Source organism: Rhinoderma darwinii, chromosome 7, assembly GCF_050947455.1.
Source record: "Rhinoderma darwinii isolate aRhiDar2 chromosome 7, aRhiDar2.hap1, whole genome shotgun sequence".
Classification (NCBI taxonomy): Eukaryota; Metazoa; Chordata; class Amphibia; order Anura; family Rhinodermatidae; genus Rhinoderma; species Rhinoderma darwinii.
The window spans coordinates 116005484-116028109 of NC_134693.1; the positions used below are offsets into that span (position 1 = coordinate 116005484).

Here is a 22626-nt window from a genome sequence, read left to right on the forward strand (position 1 = left end):
TTACCTCACCATTGAATGGGGAAATTCCTCAATGAATAAGTAGCGTTTACTCAAATATAATTGACATGCACCGCATTAAAAGACTGCACCGTAAGTCAATTTGAGCGTTTTTTTCCGCTCAGCATTTACGCAGCGTGTGGATGAGATTTGTTCAAATAACATCCACTTTGCTGCTAGTGTATTATGCTTAAGATGTTTCGCAACAAAATCAGTTGTGGAAAATCCTCAGTATTTACACTACGTGTGAATGGACCCTTAAAAATGAAAAACCCTACCTGAACACGCATGTTGTGTTTATATAGGTTTCTTAAAAGGGGACTTACTTTCACTTATGAAGTCATGAAAATGTCCCTACAGTCCTCATCCAATGATCAGACTTTAAGGCCCCCTGCACACGGCCAAGCCTGCAACCACGGCTGGCGATTACAGGCACGGCCATCCACCCTTATAAAGTATGGGAGCACGGTCCGTAAAATCAAAAAATATAAAATGCACCTTCTTGTAAATATACGGGAAGGTGTCTGTGGGAAATAGAAATTAATGGGTCCGTACTTTGATCAGCAATTACGGTCCAAAATTGCGGCTCAAAATTACAGCCATGGGCATGGGGCCTAATAGTGCTCCCAAGCAGGCAGTATATAAGTAGGCTTGTTCGAGGATTGCTGCCAGTCACTCTCACGCTCAGGCCTCGGAAAAGGTGTGTTACTATTAGATTTGTCTAAGGCTGAACATGGGGCACAGAGTCGGAGGGCGAGTTTCACACTGAAGTTTTAGTGTATTTTTTTCTAAAATCAGCATGGAATTGTGGCAAACTGCAGCGCTGCAATCTGCAAAAACTATACCAAAACCACAGCATGAAAACCTAGCCTAATGGATTTTGCACTCTTCATCCTAAACTGCACTTCATGGGGGTATGGACCTTGTGCAAGTAATCCCCAGATTGCATCCCCTAAGTAGTCTCCAAGAGAAAATGCTGACTGCTTACCGATGGTATTTCTGAAGCGAGGTATCAAAATCAAGTTATGGGTGAATGATACTGTATGGGGGCATTATGCAAGCTATGGGGGAAGCCTTCTGGGTTGTGGCCCTCAAATGTTTTTCGCCCCTAACCCCCCCTGTGCTAGACACCTAGCTACGCCTCTGCGTAAGGGCCTAATCCACACGTAACAGAATTGCTGCATATTTTCTGCCCGGAATTGTGGACGGAAAGTAGGCAGAAGAATACATTAGCAGCAAAGTGGTGTGATTGAACAAATGTCATCCACGCGCGGTGCGTCATTTTAGTTCTGCAGCAACGTTTTTGAAAATCGTAATTTGCTGCAGAAACACCGCAGAATTTCTTACTGGGGGTGGAAATTACATAACCAGAAGAAGAAACATCACCAACACACAGCTCTTGAAAAACGCACTAAAAGCCTCACTATTTTCCACAGTAAGAAAAACGTATGAAATGGTGCAGCAAATCCGTTACATGTGGACAAGCCCAAACACTGCAGATTTTCCACAATGGATTTCATTGTGGAAAAATCCGCAAAGTAATACAGTAGCAGCAGAGTAGGTGACACTTGCACAAATCTCATCCACGCGCTGCGGAACAAATCAGCAAAGTAACCGTTCATAAATTTACCTGCGGAGCAGTTTTTAAATCCGCAGAATGCGAATTTATGCTGCAGATTTCCATTGTATTGGGTGTAATATTATTGCCTTTCCATCCACCATAGTGGAAACATTGCATTAAACTAGACATTAGTCGGTCGGTGTATTTCCTACAATCAGTCCCATCTTGTGAGTCACTTTCCATGTAATACGTATATCAGCCGGCTTCTTTCACGAGGTTCCAGGGAATTATAGTCTTGAAGTAAAGTGCACATGAGAAACCTTCACCGTTCTTAAGATTTAATCTTTATTCTCGTCTGGCTGATCGGACGATGCTAAAAAATAAAGTATAGCAATTTATTAAATTGATCATTAAAAAGATTCTCAATCCATTTATTTCATGTATGAGCGATTACGCAGGACCATTGTTCACCACAGGCTCAATTTAAGATTACTCCAGGTACTTACAGATAATAAGATTTACCATTAGAAAACATTACCTAGTAATGGGTCGCTACATTAAGTTTATTATTTTATAACTAAAGCTACACATTGGTTTGGGTATTTGAGTAGAATACTAAGAAGCATAAGTGCAGCTGGGTAAAGCGTCCAAGACTACATCTGCATGGAGGATCGAGCTTCACCCATCAGTTTGATTCCAATTGATTAATCAGATTTTATTAAATGATTCAAGGTATAAAAAGGGGAAAAACGAGAGGTGAGCATACCCCAAAAACAGGTATGACAAACATAAATTAGAACTGAGTAATTGCATATAAATCATAGCCATAGTAGAAATATATAGAATTGAACCTTAAGATAAGCTATGAGGTAAGTATATAATCAACCTAAGTGACAATAATTGGAAATTCAAGGTTAACATGTCTCTTAAGAGACCTTTCTTTAAGATTCGCACCCAGGTAGAAGGCTGGAGTAGGTTGTATAAAAACAGTGGAACAAAACATTGAACGTTGCAGATTAGACACATAAGAAAGAGAAGGGGGAGCAGGGAAAAGAATGGGAAGCGGGAAAAAAAAGCAAATAAAAAGGGGATGGGGTGGCCATATGACAACCAAGACAGATGCCCGTCAGGTATTTGTGTCTGAAAAGCCTGAAGGAAAGGTAAAGAAGCATCAGGCATAATATTGCTAAGTTGGACCAGTCCCTCAGACCTTCAACCTAGGAAACCGGAAGGGTTAATTCCCAAAAGGAATGGCGGGTTATTAAAAAGGGGGTAAAGAAACCCGGGTCTATGAGATACGGGCGATTTCCTAATAAAGCGGTCCCACAGTTGTCAAATATGAGGAACTAGAAAATGGAGCATAGAGGAATTGGGTCTGTGAGCAGATATTAGTCATGGAAGGGAACAAAAGGGTGTTGGGCCCAGGCCTTCCTCCAAGGACACCCATTGCTTCACTGAGCCATGATGGAACCAGTAGACCAGTTAGTTTATGTTGTGTCGATTCCACTGGCGTAGCTATAGGGGTCGCAGCGGTCGCAATTGCGACCGGGCCCCGAAGCCAGGGGGGCCCACGGCCCCCCGCACCACATCAATAAAAAGTTACTATAGTAACTCGGGCCGCGGGCCCCTGTTACTATAGTAACATACTTTACTTACCTTCCTGGTTCCGGATCGCAGCGGAGGTCCTGACGTCAAGCGCTGTGCGCAGCGCATAACGTCAAGCGCTGTGCGCAGCGCATGACGTCACAGCGCTATGCGCCGCGCACAGCATCGAGACGACAGAACTCCCGCCGCGGCCGAAGAGGAAGGTAAGGTTAGCCCTGACTGGCGGGGTCCGACTCCCGGGACCCGCCAATCAGCTGTTTTGAAGGGGCCGCAGCACTCGTACGAGAGCTGCTCCCCTTCATTCCTGTCACTTCATTCCGGTCACACTGTGAATCGGTGTCGGCGATTCACAGTGTGAGCGAGTAGTGAAATGAAGGGGAAGCAGCTCTCGTACGAGTGCTGCGGCCCCTTCAAAACAGCTGATTTGCGGGTCCCGGGCGACACATCAGCTATTGATGGCCTATCCTGAGGATAGGCCATCAATGTTTAGGGACTGCACAACCCCTAAGCCTACGATGTATCAGGCTTAGGGGGCCCATGAGACAGGATCACAGATTGTGTGATCCTGTCTGCTGGGCCCTGTATCTAAGCCAATCACATGGTAGGCTTAGATACATGGCCCATGCGTGATCCTGTCTGCTGGGACCTGTATATAAGCCTACCACACTGTAGGTTTAGATACAGGGCCCCAGCACACAGTAATCTTATACTGTATAAGATTACTGTCTGTTGGACCTTGTATCTAAGCCTACCTTGTGGTAGGCTTAGATACAGGGTCCCACAGACAGTATCACACATGGGCCCTGTATCTAAGCCTTAGGGTATGTGCACACACACTAATTACGTCCGTAATTGACAGACGTATTTCGGCTGCAAGTACCGGACCGAACACAGTGCAGGGAGCCGGGCTCCTAGCATCATACTTATGTACGACGCTAGGAGTCCCTGCCTCGCTGCAGGACAACTGTCCCATACTGTAAACATGTTTTCAGTACGGGACAGTTGTCCTGCAGCGAGGCAGGGACTCCTAGCATCGTACATAAGTACGACGCTAGGAGCCCGGCTCCCTGCACTGTGTTCGGTCCGGTACTTGCGGCCGAAATACGTCCGTCAATTACGGACGTAATTAGTGTGTGTGCACATACCCTAACACGTGTTACTAATCATTTCTTGTGTGTTTTCTTACAGGTTCGGTCGTTGGACTACGGCGGATTCCAGGACTACTTCGATGACGGCTTTTTTTTTTATTAATAAAATGGTTAATGAGGGCTGTGTGGGTTTATTTTATTTCAATAAAAAAATTTCTATGTCTTTGTGTTTTTTTTTAAACTATATTACTATATTACATTGCTAAGGCGGGGCTTAGTGTTAGCCGATGCAGAGGCCAACACTAACCCCCTTTATTACCCCGGTACCCACCGCCACCAGGGGTGCTGGGAAGAGCTGGGTACCATCCAGTACTTGACCATCTGTAGTGATGGTCGGCCACTGGCGTGGCCGCAGGCTGGTATTATCAAGAGGGGAAAGGTCAAAAACAGTGGCCCTTCCCATCCTGGTAATGCTAGGCTGCTGCTGCTTTATTGTATCTGGCTGGTTATGAAAAATGGGGGGGACCCAACGTCATTTAAAAAAAAAATAATTGGAAAGAACGATGTGGGGTCCCCCCCAATTTTCATAACCAGCCGGATACAACACAGCAGCAGGCAGCATTACAAGAGTGGGAAGGGCCACTGTTTTTGGCCTTCCCCAGCCTGATACTACCAGCCTGCGGCCACCCCGGTGCCAGGCCGTCACTACAGATGGTCGGGTACTGGTTCGTACCCGGCTCTTCCCAGTACTCCTGGTGGCGGTGGGTACCGGGGTAATAATGGGGGTTAGTGTAGCCTCTGCACCGGCTAACATTAAGCCCCGCCTTAGTAATAGAGGTTGTCAATCAGCCAGCGGCCATTACTAAGGCGGTGATAATAAAGTTTAAAAAGCTCATAGAAAAAATATTTTATTGAAATAAAAAAACACAACCCCCATTAACCATTTTATTGAGAATAAAAAAAACGCCGTCATTGAAGTCCTCGAATCCGAAGTCCAACAACCGAACCTGTAAAATAACACAAACACACAAAAATAATCAGTAACACATAAAGAAGCAAAATTATTATTCTTACCTATCCTGGGTCCAGCGCTGGAGACGCAATGTCAGCGAGCTGGGCCCTGTATCTAATCCTATCATGTGTGATACAGTCTGCTGAGCTGTGTATCTAATCCAATCATGTGTGATACTGTCTGCTGTGCCCTATATCTAATCCGATCATGTGTGATACTGTCTGCTGAGCTACTGTATCTTATCCTATCATGTGTGATACAGTCTGCTCAGCCACTGTATCTAATCCTATCCATAGTTTATAGGGTCGTAGTGCTATAGATATGCTGTCTCATATACACACATTATTTTTTGGGCGGACACATATGTATTGGGGCTATTTCCCGGACATTTTAAGCCCTGAGGGTATGTTCACACGGCAACGTCTGTTACGGCTGAAATTACGGTGCTGTTTTCAGGAGAAAACAGCACCGTAATTTCAGCCGTAGTGGCATGTGCAGGCGTCTTTTGCTGCGTCCATTACGGAAGTAATTGAAGCTGGTTTTCCATGGAGTCCATGGAAAACGGCTCCATTTACGTCTGAAGAAGTGACAGGCACATCTTTGACGCGGGCGTCTTTTCAAAAAAATGACCGTCGGCACAGAACATCGTAAGACCCATTCAAATGAATGGGCAGATGTTTGCCAACGCTTTTGATCCGCATTTTCGGACGTAATTCAATGCTAAAACGCCCGAATTACGTCCGTAAATAGTGTGTGTGAACCCAGCCTTAGTGACGCCCCAGCTGCTTGTGCTGCATTGTTGGGTCACTTAGGAGACCCAGCGATGCAGCTGAAAGCGGACTGTTGGCCATGAGGAGTTTGCAGGGGGGGTGGGGGGGGGGGCCCAAGTAAGAATTTTTGCACCGGGGCCCATGAGCCTCTAGCTACGCCCCTGGTCGATTCATTCATTTGTTTTGACTGTCATTTTACTGGTTTGTTACTTTTTGAATTGTAAAGCACTGCAGAATATGTTGGCGCTATATAAAGATTTTATTACAACACTCAAGTGTGTTACTTAGGGCTCATTCACAAGAACGTAAATCTCGTCCGTGTGACGGACGTTAAAAACAACGGCCGTCACACGGACCCATGGATTTCAATGGGGCCGTTCATACGACCATTGTTTCAACGGAGTGTGTAAACGGTCAATTAAAAAATAGGACCTGTCCTATTTTACTGCATGTCACGCATCCCTCCATAGACTAGTCTATAGGGAATCCGTGACAACACGTCCCGCACGGGTCCACCTCAGACATGGAAAACTTTAGTTTTTCACGTCAGAGGTGGGCTACGTTCGTGTGAATGTAGCATTAAGCTGCCTTCGTTAAACAAATGACATTGAAAAATCATTATATAGCATAAAAAAAAAAAAAAATTATTTCGGGCACCAAATATAACAGCACTGATATCTAAATAACGGAGGGAGGTACAATTTTTTTTTTTTTTAAAGTGCCCCAGGGTTTGTGCAGCCCTGCCCATTACATGCTGCACATGTATGGAGAGGTGAAAAGTTCTCTTTAAAGTGATGTTGGGACTACCTCTGCAAAGATATTCCCATTTTTTTTCCCCAAATCTATTTGTCAATAAAATCAGACAACTGAAAAGATGTCTCTGCTCCCCTGGAGGGTCTGTCACCAACCTTTAGCAGTCAGGATTATGGCCTTTTCTTGATTTATTCAAATTTATTTCTTGACTAATTCCAAGTATTGACAGTTGTTCTAGTAAGCGAGTCCTTAGAATATAACCTTGTATTTTATCTTGTCTATCGCTATAGATAATGGTGCTTGCGACACCGACAGATTTTTCTGGAGATATATTAGGTTAAACTGAATGAATTTGAGCTCTGAGATAGAGATATATATATATATATATATATTAAAAAAAAGGTCTGTATGACTACATTTTGCTCTTAGCAGCTGGGGTAATTTAGCAATTTATACCATGCTCCATCACATGATTTATTATGAGGTTAGTCCACCATAGAAGCATTGCTTTTAGGGGAGAATACGATGTCTCAGAGGCAACACAGGCCGGAAATTGTGGTGTACATACAGGTTCCATGCTCTCAGCAATGCCATGGATCCCATGTCAGGTTATCACAATGTCCCTCTGCTCAGGGGACGTCTTAGGAAAACCTTGTATATAAATTTGAGGGCACACCCATGCACTGGAATTTTTTAATCATGCACTTTGTGTCGGTGGGGGAATTGCAGCTTAGCTCTATCCACTTCAATAGAGCAGAGCTGTAACATCAGACAACTCTTGGACAGGTGTTGCGCTGTCAAAAAGCAGATGTGTTTTTGTAATCCTGTACAACCCTTTTAACATTTACATTTTCAGAAAAGAAAAATGTAACTAGAACCCATGGGCCCCATAGACAAACTTGGAGATAGCAATAGTAAGTTCAGGATATTAAAAGGTTAATTAAATGCTCATGTTATTTTGGTCCCCACTTTGTCCTGTTTCCTCCCTTGTTTAGTCTTCTAGCCGTCTGCCTTCACTATGGATGGGGCAGTGGAAAATTGATCACTAACTGTACCACCGTGAGTACAGATGGGCCCCCTTAGCAGGTGCTACGCCTGTAAACGTGCCATAGGGGGACATCTAAAAGGAGGTAAGCACTTCTACACAGTGGTGTAGCTATAGGAGTCTCAATTACTAATTGGGTCCATGTAGTAAACTATATAGGCCCTATGGTAACAGTATACTAACCCACTTCACTCCTCAGTCAGGTCTGGGTGCAGTGCTGAGTCCTGACGCCTTTCAGGGTCACAACTTTATGTGTTCCATGCACGATGTTATAATGCTGAATGGCGTCAGGACCCACTCTGCGCCCAGGGATGAAGAGAACCCGATTGAAGAGCGAGTCTCAGAATAGTGTCTGCTGGGCCTTGTATCTAATCTCATCATGTACGATACAGTCTGCTGAGCAGCTATATCTAATCCTATCCAGTGGCGGAGCTATAGGGTTCGTATTCGGTCTATATATTTTTAATTAAACATATGTCTGGGGGCTATTGCGCCGGATGTCTAAAAACCATAGCAACGCCCCTAGCTGTTCGTGCTGCATCAATGAGTCACTTAAAGAAAACCTGTTACCAGCCCAAAAAACTGCAGCCGATATCTTGATTGCAGGTGCCTCACAGATTGATGCTTTTTATTCTTTACTTCTAGCCCCCACCGTTGCGGAGATATTGGTGCCGTTCGTTCTGGTGTTCGATATGCAAATAAGGCCTTTGACTGTCAAATGGGCGGGTAACACCTGTCACTTGTTAAGGGCTAACTGCCCACTTGACAGTCAAAGGCCTCATTTACATATCGCACACCAGAACGAATGGCCCCAATATCTCAGGAACGGAGGGGGCTAGAAAAAATAAATAAATAAATCTGCAAGGCGTCTGCAATCTAACGGATGACAAATGCAGTTTTTTGGGCAGGTGACCAGTCCTCTTTAAAAAACCCAGCGATGCAGATGAAAGCTGCAGGCCATGAAGAAAAGCTGGGAAATGGGGGCCCCCCAAAAAGTGCACTGGGGCCCCTGAGCCTTTATCGACTTCTCTGCTTCTATATGTATCTGCCACATGACGATATTGTGAAGGCTAAAAAGTGACGTGCAAATTCTGGAGGTTTCAGATACCGGATCTTAAAAATTACTTATTTACCATGGATTTCTTTGATAAACCAGGCACTTGGAATTTGTACTTATAGGTTACGGTTTTCAAAAACAGGTGGGACGTTTGGGTCAGGACTGAGATTGACAGGAGAAAACACAAGGACACATTCAGAATGTTTTCAAGCACAAAATGTTTATTTTATATTATTGTACAATATTGAGGCATTGGTGCCACTGACTGTCAGCGTACAGGAGAAGAGGGCAGTTTATACAATCAGGCAAGAGCGACTTGGAAGGTTCAATTCAGTGCAAGCATAGGGAAAAGAGTGCAGTACATACTTCCCATGTTTGCTCATGAGGCACAGACATGAATCTAAAAACAAATTCAAGATGTTGAAGAGAACAGAAATCTCTTCCTAGCTCTTCTCGCCCTGCAGAATGGTCAATATAAAATTCAATTCCAATAGAATTGATGAGTTTACAGTCAGGGATTACCAACAAAATGGAAACATTTACAATGGTTGAAGACTTGGGGAGATACATTTCACAGCTTGAAAGAATGAGGCACCAAGGCCTTCAGTGGAGAATGAAATATCATGAGAAGAGAAATGTATCCGGCTATCCTGTCTACCTACCGGTTTTCGAATTCGAGGGGTGAACCACTCATATTGTCGTGAATTAGTAAGCAGGTTGTAGTGATACCACCATGTGGTGTATGAGAACCATTATGAAATCCACCAAGTGCATTCGTAGTCTGAACAAGTTTTTGCCAGGTGTGTGTTACAAAAGTAGTATTGGTGGCAGTGAACATCCTTACCCTGTCTTTGAACAGGAAAAAAGGATTCATCTTGACGGCTGGACCGATCATTGGTTCTAGCAGCTAATCAATAGAAGAAATAGCTGCAGAAATATAGATTATTCACTATAGCAACTGTAGTCTATGCAAAATATCTGTTCAATGAAGTATTGCTGATGCCACATACAGTATTATGAATCTGAAAAAAACAAAACTTCAAAATTAAAAAATAAATTAAACCCTAAAAAAAAACAAAAAAAAAAAAAACAACCTTATCGACTCCAGACAAATATATCCCAGAGATTCTTCTCAATTTGATTAACTTAAATAATTAAATCAACATATATCCTTAGTGAAGAGGGAACCTCAATCCTACAACAAAAGGGAGGTATGGTGAAAGTGAGCAGTACGGAGAGTTGCATTACCAACAACGGCAAGAACTTCATTAGTCATCTTCACCAGAAAAATGTCTACTTGTTCATATGGAAAAAGACACAAAACAATAAGCTCCCCAAAGGGGACCAAACATTTTGAGCAGCTTAAAGTGTACTAATACTGAAAAGATTGTGAGCATGTGCAATGAATAAAGTGCAAATTAAGTAATTGTACCAAAAAAAAAACCAAAAAAAAACCATCAGGCAAAATTCCCAAGGTTTTTAGCAATGCCTACCCAAGACATCTAAACACATATGCATCAGTAACCAAGCATTGCAATGGATGGACCTATCGGAGAATTCATACTAGACAACAGTAGTATCAACTAGGCATAAACAAAAGAACGTTATTTTTGGATTCTGGTAAGTTTCTGGATTACATTCATGTGAACAGGCCACAGATCGTAGAAAAGAATGATTGAGTCCTACCGCATAATAAATATCAGCAGAGGTATCTAAACAACCATTAAAAAGATGTCATTCTCAAAACCTTGGGAATCTGCTGTAAAAAACAAAACAAAACACGTTGGTTCAAAAACAATCAAAAAATTAATTTTTTTTTTAGCAAAACTTTAAAATAATACATAACAATGCTATTAGATGCGTTCTTCCAATGACAATGTAGCTCAGTTTGTACCTGGAAACAGATTTTATTTTGTAAACGTCAAGTAATTTATCGATTTTATAGATTAAAATAAAAAGCCAGTGTTTACGCTTTTTACAGGTTTAAATTAAAAATATATATATTTATTTTAATTTATGAAGTTGGAGAAAGGGTATCGATATATAAAACACAACATTCATCTCTCACAGGTAAGGCAAAAAGGAAAATAAAATAAATAAGCGCGCCGTATGTATGGCTAGTATGAGCAGTAAAAAAAACAAAAAAAACACATCAACTAAAAATGGTGGATGGGAAATAGATTGCTAGCTTTGTTCTTTCCGTTTTTACACACAGGTTTTCCCAGGGGAACTGGAAATGACTCAAGGCACTAAACCTCCCTTAATTTTTAGTTCAAGTACTATACATTTCAGAATGTGTAAAATTATAAAACAGAAATGTAGACCAAGCAGTAAAAGGCTATGAGAAATGAAACATGACTTTCACAGCGATCGTGGAGTGCAGAGTATGGTTGTGTGCAGGTTGATGTGGTTTTGGCCAGGACTTGCAGTCATACCATACTCTTCATCCATCTTACAGTGCTGAAGAGGGCTGCTACTAATCATCCAACCCTACCCAGCACTGCGGAGATGGGACATGAAAACACACAAGGCGTGGGCAGGCTCAGACACTTAAAACATGGACTTTTGTACAAAGGAAGGCCCCAAAGCTACGTGATCCTCATGTTGGAACCAGACTGCTTCATGGTAGACTGCGGCAAGGACACGGGAAATATTTGCATGCTGGCAGATTGAGTAATTGGCTGACTTCCTGCCATTGTCGGCATTGTTGCTCCAGCCCACTGCACTCCATACATTGGTGCTTGGAAAACTCCTGCATACTGACAAAGGGGCATCATGTAAGGTGGTAATATACCAGACTGTGATGCTCCAGAAAGGGCTGCTGGAACGGAGGACGACATCAGTCCCATGGGGTTCGGACAAGTATGAGGAGTTTTGTACTTTGCAGTTTCTGATAAACCTTGACTTGCCTGAGGAGAGAGAGTAAATATTTCATCGCTGAAGAAACGTGTGGAGACCATACAGATTAGTTCATTTTCAATGAATAGCACATTAGGGACCCAGGTCACACCAGGGATTTATTTCACTGCATAACACTACTAATGAAACTTTTAGGGGAGGCTCGGCCATCAACAGATCTCTCTCCTCCCCCAAAGTCCTTTAGGTCCATTTATTTTGAACCTAGCACTTTTTGGAGCTTTTAACAATTCATTCTTCTTCTTGCATATGATGTTCATGTAATTGTAAAGTTGAAGGAGACATAACTAAGGACCAAGTTATTTTTCATATATGGATTTATGATCGGTGTCAAGACCAGTGACGGGGCTCACATCCTTTTGGAGGATCAGTTGAAACAGTTACAGCAACCTCTAGTCCCGGGACAATATTTAAAATATCATGGTGTATAAAGAGTAATAATACCTGGTGCCCTCCAGTTGTGCCCCTCTGCCGTGGATCCACCCTTTTATGGTCCCCTTTGAAGTTGTCCCAAAATGGCTGCAGCACTTCTAAGACTACGATTCAGAAACACCTCCACTGTTCTCGGATTGGCCAGAGCTGCTCACGTGAGCAGCTCTGCCCAATCTGTGAACGGAATGAGTGTCTCTGAGGGGCGCAACTGGAGGGCACCAGGTAATATTACTCCATAAATTCCATCACATTTATAATTTTGCCCTGAGACCAGAGGTTCGCTTTTAACACAGGTGCATAAACTCTAAGAGAAGACACCTTGTAATACAATATTTTGCATATTCTAATATACCAAATACAGCACCCTGACGTCCAACAATCAGTCAACAGGCTCATTTTAAGGTGATGTAAGAGGTTACAACATGATACTAGCAAAGTGGTGATCTTCAGGGGGTCACTATAGACTAAGAACGGCAATTCCAATATTCACCATGTGTTCAAAGTGTCAGTTCTGTGGGCACAGGGAACATTAAAGATGTTGTCCCACCATAACAACTGCTCTTCCACCCTGTGGATAGGTGATAAGTGTTTGAATGCTGGGACCCCCACCGATCACGAGAACAGGGGTCCCAAGTCCATGGTTTGAAAGGAGCGGTGGTCACGCCTTTGTACTGCTGCTCCATTCATACCCTAAGGGACTGATTGAGATAGCCAAGCGCTGTACTAGGCAACCTCTGTCAGTCCCATAAAGAATGAATGGAGTGGCTTCGCACGTGTGTGACCACCTCTCCTTTCAAACCGGGGACACTGGACCCCCATTCTCCTGATCAATGGGGATTACAGCGATCAAACACTTATCACCTATCCTATGGTTTTATGTGAATTTGGACTTGAAATGTGAAATGTCTAACGAAAAAAAAAAAACATAAAAAAATCAATATACAGTTAGAATTGTTAGTGATGGTAGCTCCTTTTAGCTGTGTTCACACAATAAATTTTCATAGGGATCTTGGCACGGAATCCACATGTATTCCGCACCTAAATCTGTCAGCAAACGGCAAACTATTCATTACATTACGAAATCTGCGTTGTAGTTCATTTGAAATCCACCTATTGGAAAAAAAAAAAAAAAAAAAAAAAAGTAGTAACAAATCGACTTCTTGACATGGTTTCCATGCGGCAACCACATCGGGTAGCCACACGCAGAGGAGACCCATTGAATGGGGCTATTCCGTGTGCGGATCTGCAGTATATAAAACTGCAAATCCATAGCAGAAATTCGACGGTCAGCCTCTGATTACGGCTGCGGTTTCTCTGGTAAATCTGCATCGTTTTTTTTATACAGAAAGAAAATCTGCTGTGTGCACGTAGATGCACACTATAAAAAAAAAACTTTTCTTCTATAAAATATTTCTTTAAAAAAAAAGAAGATTTTAAAACCAGAAAAGTGACTTACTGAAATTGAGTCATCATTGCTCGATGTAGGCTTGTGCTCCAGGTCCAGCCGTTGCTGGTACTGCTTTAGTTGATTTAAGGATGGTTTGAATTGTGCTGCTCCAACAGTTTTGCTTGCCCATTCATCCACGAGCTTGTGAAGGTCCTCCGTAAACGTCCCCTTCTTGTTGTTACTATTGTTCGATTGAGCCTGGATTTGTGATGCAGTCACAGGTGGGACAGAAGACTGTTCAGGGCCTACAGCAAGACTGCTTGTTGAGGATCCTGCACAAATACAAAAATCACCATAATAACTACAGTCTTCAAACAGAACTTTGTTGAACATTTCCATTTTGTCATATGTATTCTCATTCTGTCAAGACTTCAAATGTAGAACTGTAAGATACTATGGGAGTATTATAGGCTTTTAAAGCCTTTTCAAACCAAGGCCCAATAGCCATTCTGTCTTTCTTCCAAAACAGATGGGATCATAAAAGGAAGAGAAAAATTAGTTACTGTGGCAAAAATAATCCTTTTCATGAATTTTCACAAAATCAACCAAATTTATCCACACAATATCCTAACTATACAATTTGGCTTTGGGTAGTGGTGGACATGTACTCAAGGGAGATTAGATCAACCAGCACCCAGCCCATACAATTTAGACCTTAATTTTAGTGAGCATAACTGGTATGTTGCCTATTTGCTAAAAGCCAGTGTCCTCACAAAGCCCTCATGCACACAGGCGTATTACGGCTCCCTTTTGTATGGTGCCGCAATAGGGTACCTATAGACATGCACATGGGCCCTTACTGTACCTCCGTATGCCTCTAATTTCATACAATAAAATCATGGCATGCCCCTTCAGATGCCATATGTATGGTGCTTTTCTCCCCTAGCAGCACTGTTTGTACCGCGGCACGTTGAGGCCGTAGGGCGCTGTGGTAGGGAGTTCTATGGCCTCCGTGTCCGGTCATATAGGCTCCGTTTACATGGCTCTGCTGTATGCATGAAGCCTAAGGATCCAAAAAGGGTCATGACTCGTTCTTTGGAGTCTTGTGTAGTTGGTATCAAATAGAAGTAGGGTAGAACACAAACCAAAAAATTCTGCCTTCAGTGGCCAATTCTGCAATTTATCTAGGTTTTTTGAAAAACAGTCATAATAGGACATGGTCGCTGGTCACAGATCAGTAGTGTTCTGCTTAAAATATAAAAATAAAATACAGTTTTTGCAAAATATATTACTTCCAGCCCTTAAAACTTATAAAGGATATTCATTAGAAAAGAAAAAACTGCCTCAATAGCAAATCTGAAAACACTCAGTTCAACCGGAATGAGAATACAGAGATCAAAACACATTCAAGAAACGGATCACATGACATAACAAAAAGAGCGCAAACACAGCGGGCAGATTTACTAATATGGTTTTAAGGTCACACAGCTTATAATTCGACAAAATGCACCAAATTTATCACAGTGGCTCATGCTGGATGACAAATTTGGCGCAACTAGAGACACTTCTGTCTAACTTTATATCACCTCTTGGATGACTTACTTTAGTCCACTTCTTTGTGACAAAATGTTGGCGTAATTTAGCACATCTCAAGCCCCTTTTCTGCTAAGGCACACCCTGTGCCAGACTATTTATAAACCTCTGTTCTTTTTGGTGCATTTCATTGAGAAATTTGTCTAAAATGATTTGCGCCAAAACAAAAAGGTGCAACACCAATAGTAAATTTGCCACAATGCGTACACAGCATGCAGATAATCACACCAAAGTTCACAGCGCGGGTGTGTGGATTATCCGAGAAATACCTGATTAAATGCCTATGTCACAATGCTCAGAACAACTTTTCTCCTGCAGTAAGTGAGAAAACTAGCAACAAGTATAAAAAGTTTCCATGCTATGGGGAATGATGCCAAGAAACAAGAAAAATAAAAACAGGATAGTTACTACTGCTGTGCTCTTTGCCTAGACATAGCCGTTTCAGAGTGGACCCTACAAAGCAAAACAGTACAAGACAGAGACGGTTAGGCACAACTAAATAGGCAACAGGTTGGAAAGAGATAGATCGATGCGGTTTTTACATATTTGTTGGGCAAGGAGAGGCAAGCAAAACACTACAGAAAGTCACAACAAACAGTACAATACCAAAAACATCTGAGCAGCCAGACCCTGTGCAGCCATATTAAAAGCATAGCATAGAAAAATGGTCAATAGCAGACATGGCATTCCATTCAGGTAACACGATAAAAAATTGTTTCAAGTGTTCGGTCTTCTCCAAGTAACAGTATTTGTAAAGTACAAACTCACATAAGTTTTAGGTAAACCATGATCTAAGTAATATAGGAGGAGATATTTTAGGGACATATCACAACATTGTTCCCAATGTTACAGGTCCTGAAGAACACAAATGGGTAATGTGTTTGAGTTTAAAAACAATTTAACTGAATTTTAAAAAAAATTCACCCAAAAGTAAAAACAACCCAAATATTTTTTTTAACTAAACGTTCGACAAACTTCTGATATATCATAGTGACATGTCAGAAGGTCCGAACATGGAGACCCCCACTAATCGCTAAAATGAAGCATCAGAAGCGCTACCGTGAGCGCTCACCCGCTTAGTTTGTTCGGCTTTTTACGGAAAGCTGATTTATCGGAGCACGGGCTCAGAATTTCTATGGTGTCCGTACACCGATACATTTATTTCCAGGAAAAGGCTGAACAGAAATGAAGCGGCTAAGCGCTCACAACGAGCGCTTCTGCCTCTTCTTTTTAGCAATTATTGGGGGTCTCACTGTTCGGATCCCCATCCAATCAATTTAAGTTCAATATACTTCTAAAACTTTGTTATGTTTGTCCCTGATCTGTCAGTGCCATACTAGTCTGAACAGTCAATTTAACTTATGGGAATTCTAGCAGGGAGTAGCAATATGATTGAATCAATAGCAACGTTTTTCAGGAATTTACATTATCATGTTTCAGCTTTAGGATAGGTCACTAATTTGTGATCAATGGGCGCCTGATGACCTGGACCCCCGCTGATCAACAGAATGTAGGTGCTGCAGCTGCTTTACTGTTTTAGTAGATACAGCGGTGCTTGGTACTTCAGTTCAAGCTAAAAGCAACCCCATTCACTTGAATAGAAGTGCTGCTTTACTCGTGGCCCCTCTGTTCTGTTTGATCGACGGGGACCCCCACTAAACGCACATTAATGGTCTATGCTAAGAAAAAGGTCATAAGTATAAAATGACTGGAAAACCGCTTTAGAAATCATTATGCCATTATCTTAAATCCAAGGCTGGTCAAAAACATTGTCTGATGTTGAACCAATTAAACAGCCAAGTCTGATAATTGTGTGCGATCATGAAAACATCCAATAGTTTAAACGGTTTACCCCAATTATTAAAAGGGGTTACGTGGGGACCGAAAAGTATTCGCAGTGTACTCACTGCAGTATGCGAGTACACTCGCTAATATACATTCTGGTCCCCCGTCGCGCTGATTATGAGATTTTCATAGCACTGTCGGGGGACCAGAAATCTAGTTATACAGCCTTCCTTGATGGCGACACGACTTAGTCATGTGGCCGGCCCCGCTGTACTCTATTTAATCGCTCTACTACTACTACATCGGTTACCGAGTACACTGCTAATACTTTTCGGTCCCCACATAACCCCTGTAACCAAAGATTTTTCTACATGAAAAATCCCTGTATGATGTAGCAGATACTTTTCCCATAGCAAATTTAGGGGACCCATCTCATTCCTACTACTATTAATTTGCCACTTGTGAGATCTATAAAATCTGGTTGTTCCCAATGGCTATGAGAAGAAGTAGAAGCCTCACCACTTGTCAGTAAGACATCTGCCCGCTTACCTACAATTGCATAATTTGTTTCTCAAAGGGTCGTTCATGATGAGCGTGCCAGTAATGGAAATCAGATTTGGTAATAGTTAAAGGTTCAACACTAAACATTAAGGCTTCGTTCCCATCTGCGCCAGGGTCCCGTTCCGATGTTCCATCGGAGCTTTCCGTCAGAACGGGTTTTGACGGAATAGCGTAGTCAACTACGCTATTGATTCAGTCAAAACGACGGTACCCTTGCACAACGGAGACAAACGGAAACCATTGGCACCTGATCCGTAACCATTAAAATCAATGGTGAAGGAAACGGAAACCTTTGGTTTCAGTTTGTGTCAGTCAGGGTCCTGTTCCGACGGAAAGCTCAGACGGAACGTCTGAACGGGACGGGACGCTGGCGCAGATGGGAACGAAGCCGAAAATGTATATACAATCCCTAACAAATAACTGCACATAAAAACATGCTTCAAAGGATTGAACGCTAAACAATAAAAAACACATTTGGTCCCAAATTACTGATCTGTGTTGATATTGGTGTAACAGAGTGCGCCTAGAAGGGGTTTGCACACCTCGAGAATTATTGGCAAGCAGAGCATGGCTCCTCTAGTGAATTCCCTAGACTTTAATGGAGAAGGTTGCATACAAGTGAGGTAGCCTTTCTATTGCACTCTATAGAAACGGCGAAGGCCGCGAGCCAGGGTCAAAAGAGCCACGTTCTCCTTTTAGGGGGGGGGGGGGATTCCTACCTGAACCTATCAAGCATTTATATATGTATATTGTTGTGAACTAGTAACCTGCTCAATAGATTCTCCATTATATCCCACTTCTTGAGAGAAAAGTCGTTTTAATGATACTACAATGTTCCTAAAGAACATAGCACCGAAGATTATTAAATAAGCAGCTCTAGTATTTATATTGGCCCAATTATCGGTTCTATGGGCAGCTTCATCTCCTAGCCTTACAAAAGGACTATTCATCTCTAGTGGGATATGTTTTTTTTTGGACTTTTGGTCCTAGTACATCATAATCATTTGAATGGAAAATCCAAAACCACAAAAATAACTAAAAATAAAAAATCTACCAAACACAGGGGTGTACACGTTGGTGCCTGGCTGCGCAGACTGCGAGCTCCTGCCCACATGCTTTTGCTGCCCAGACAGAATACAATATGTTCACACAAAAGCATCCAAATAATAAATGGTAAAATAAAAGAAAAATGGCAGCATCGGCATGTCACAAAGGAAGAGATGATGCCAGTTTTGGACGATGATACTCAACCTATGCCACAGAAAAACATGGTCAAATCATCTCCCCCAATTATACAAAAAAAAATTCTTACAGTGTTTCTTCTAAATAAAATGCTGTATACTTTAGGAATTTAGGAAAAGTATTTTTTTTTTTTTAACATTTCCAAAAAGCTACTCTGGACAAAGGTTGGGTACCACAGCCGGAGGAATGGATGAGCTGTCAGCAGAGAAAGGCAACTGAAGGGATGAAACTGGTAAAAGAAGAGAGGGTGAGGATGGGAAGAGATGAGGCGCATTAAATAGAAAAGAACAAATACAAACAGATGGATAAAGACACAGGTCCACTGAGGAATCGGGTACGAGGTTTGCTACTAGACTTATAGGTCACTCTCTCAGACGTTTGGTGGTAAACCGTCCAGCCTGCAAATGAATATAGAGGGAAGAAAACAGAGAGACACTGGTAAACTATGATTAGCTATAGGATGCGTAGCCAGAAATCAAAGCAGCTTGGTAATATCAGAGAACCTCTTTACTACCAAACAAGGGATTGGTGGTTGCATTTTTACATAAAGGAATAAAATATACAAGTGCAATGAAATCTGGGTACAATCAGTTTGATGGGTCATTTCTACTTCAAGAGCTGTCCTTTCAATGCAGTTATAAATTAACCCCCCATATACATTAAAAGGTTTTTTCCTATTTCAGACATTAATGGCATATTTACAGATATGCCTTTAATGTCTTAGAAGGAAATCACGCTTAAAAGGTTCTGTTGTACGCCTTCCTTATTATGCATGGCGTGAACACCTACACAGTAACTCATCAAAATGTAGTTTTGAACTTAAAGGGATTACTTGGGGACCAAAAATTGTTTTGAATTTATTGTGAAAAGAAGTCACTAATATATTTTCATTTTTTTTTTTTTTTTTTAATCAGTTCAAGTTTATTCAACAAAACTCCACATTATTACAGGTCATTGTACTTTCTCATACAGTGTACAAACAATTTTCAACAGACCCAATTCTTTACATTTAACCAAACATTCCCTTCCCCCCAACTCCCCCCTGTATCCCCCCCAGCCGATCTTCTCAGTACCACTTTTCCATTCCTCTCCCCTCAGTGGCCCTATACCTGCACTTGTTGCCTTAGTGTCATTAGCTCCACAGAAGCATACCCAGATTGATCAATCCATCTAGCCCATTGTTTGTCGAACTTGACCCTGGACCCCCTCTTGGAGTATATCCTATACTCCATCAGAACCTGTGAGTTAAGTGCCCCTATGATTTCTTGTTTTGATGGTGGCTCCGCATCCAGCCAGTGCTTTGCAATTCCTTTCCGAACTTGATACAGTATTTTAGCAATTGCCAACCCTGACATCCTATCTCCCCCCAAATCTCCAACATACCCTAGCAGCATTACTACAGGATCCCATGGGATCTGTACCATATATTTTCATTTTTAATTCTGTACTGAATCGTTCAGTTCAAACCCACTGAATTGGTTCAGGAAGTACAGTAGTTTTCCTAATCTAGATGACGCGCCGACACTTGACTGAAGGCTGCTTCCTGTGCTGTTCGTGTCGGCATGTTATCAAGCGCATGACTAAGGGGCTGTCACATTGCCTATTGCTGGAGTCCCCGAGCAAAGCATCACCTAGCGCTGTGCCCAGGACACCAGCACTGCTGCCGACGTCGCTGTCCATAAATGGACAGTGACGTCCACTGCTGCCGAAGTCCGTCACTGTCCATATATGGACAGTGATGCCGGCAGCAATGCTGGAGTCCCCAGGCAAAGCATCAGCTGATTCTTTGCTCAGGGACCCCAGTGATAGGAAACTCCTGACGTCAGTGACCATATATGGACAGTGACGTTGGGAGAAGTGCTGGAGTCCCCGGCAGAGTGCTAGCTGGTGCTCTGCTTGGGGACTCCAGAGATCGGCAATGAGCCAGCTCAGTGCGGTCATGCGCTTGATGACACGCCGACACGAACAGCACAGGAAGAAAGACCTCAATATTAGCAAAACTACAGGACTTCCAGCACCACTTCACCGGGTTTGAACTGAATGATTCAGTACAGAATTAAAACTGAAAGTACATTAGTAAGCAACCTCTTTTCACAATAAAATATAAATTAAAAGCTATTTTTGGTCCCCGGATAACCCCTTTAAACGTTCTAGAAATAGCAGTAAGAGAAAAAGTGAACCCGTGTAACATGGCCAATATCAAGGTTTCCCATTGCTTCCACCAACTGGAACGTATGGTCAAAAACAGGTAGTACTAACTCACACCGCCTCAATAAATAAGAACCTCTTCTTTCCGAATTGGAGTCCTCCAAAAGCAGATTACAAACCGAGAGGAAGGAGATAGACTTCAGTAGCGTTAAGGCCTTTTTACACCGGCCGGTGCAGCGAGTGCCAAACAAGTCATCGTTGATCGGAGCACATTTGCTCTCGTCACATGAAGCTATGGTTGGGGACGAGCGGTCGTTACTCCGATCGCTCGCCCCCATCCGTTACCATGCCAGCAGCGAGTCTCCCTGTTTACACAGGGAGATGTGCTGCCGTCAACGATAATATTTAACTTTTTTAAAACTATCCAACCAGCAGATCGAGCGTTCTATGAACACTCGTCTGTCCGATAATCGCCCAGTGTAAAACCCCCTGGCCTGAGCTGGTAAAACAAGGGTACAATACCCACCCTAATCCGCTTCGCGGGGGGGGGGGTTTCAGTGGGCATCTACTTCTACTGTTAAAAGCAAGGATCATACACACGCTGTTTTGATGCAGTTGTTGGTGCAGTTTTTTTTTTTTAGCAAAAATACAAGAACGAACACAAAAAGAAAATTAATCAGTGCTTTCTTTATAAAACTTTCCTTCCTTTTGATTCCACTTCTGGCTTTGGCTAAAAAAAACAACAGGGCCAAAAACGGCGCGTGTGATCCTGGCCAAAAAAGGATTTCCAGGGAATTTAAAATGTTTTCTGTGGACTTAAAAACGTGTAATATATTTACCTTACCAGATCTTCACATATCCTCTTGATGCCAATCTGTTTGGTCCCCCCCTCCACTGTGTACATTCCTACATGTTGTCAATAGCGATGTCACCGTGGTGCATGGAAGTTGGTTAACTCTGTCACATGGTGTATTATGCCTATAGATGCCACATCATCGTGTAGTAATATACACAGATATCTATGGGGTACTGAACAGACTGGCAGCATGGGAACGGTAAGGAAAAGATATTGAAATACTAATTGTTTTATAGTAATAAGCCCATAGAAAACTTTGAAGGACATCATAAGGGGATATCTTTCACACCAAGTAGCAGTGTGCTCAATATAGGTGCTGCCATTAGCATCAGTGGTGGAGCTTAAGTTTGGAAGTCCTACACCCCATGACGCTGGGGGCAGCATTCTACTACGCCCAGCTGTGCTTGTCATGTCCTAACAGTGTAGACTTAAATTCCGATAATCCAAAAGGTAACATCACTGGTAATAGCACGGTTTCTATTTTTGCAGGTGACAACTAGCTATGTAGCATAGTTCAGTCTATAGAATATGTTCATAAATTACAAGCGAACTTGGATACACTGAGCGTTTTGGCATCCACTTGGCAAATAAAATTCAATGTGGATAAATAAAAAGTTATACATCTTTGTACTAATAAAATCAGCATGCATCATATGTCCTAAACTGGGGGAGTCAGTTGTGAAAGATCTGGGTGTACTTGTAGATCATAGACTAAATAACAGCATGCAATGTCAATCAGCTGCTTCTAACGCCAGCAGGATATTGTCGTGCATTAAAAGAGGCATGGACTCACGAGACAGGGATATAATATTACCACT

General features: G+C 42.3%; 1 protein-coding gene across 11 annotated transcripts in view; it reads right to left on the bottom strand.

The window, feature by feature from the left end:
* Positions 1–9086: 9086 nt before the first annotated feature.
* Positions 9087–22626, bottom strand: part of WNK2 (WNK lysine deficient protein kinase 2) — a 167849-nt gene continuing 154309 nt past the window's right edge. For 8 of the 11 annotated variants that reach the window (XM_075833868.1, XM_075833866.1, XM_075833869.1 and 5 more), the window contains 4 exons: positions 19104–19202; positions 15625–15669; positions 13693–13955; positions 9087–11797 (listed from right to left, as the gene is read on the bottom strand). In XM_075833868.1, the coding sequence (XP_075689983.1) occupies positions 11477–11797; positions 13693–13955; positions 15625–15669; positions 19104–19202 (728 nt within the window). In that variant the 3' untranslated portion in view covers positions 9087–11476. Of the gene's footprint in view, positions 11798–13692; positions 13956–15624; positions 15670–19103; positions 19203–22626 lie in introns of those variants that run through there. The other 3 variants (XM_075833874.1, XM_075833872.1, XM_075833875.1) reach the window with 3 other exon arrangements.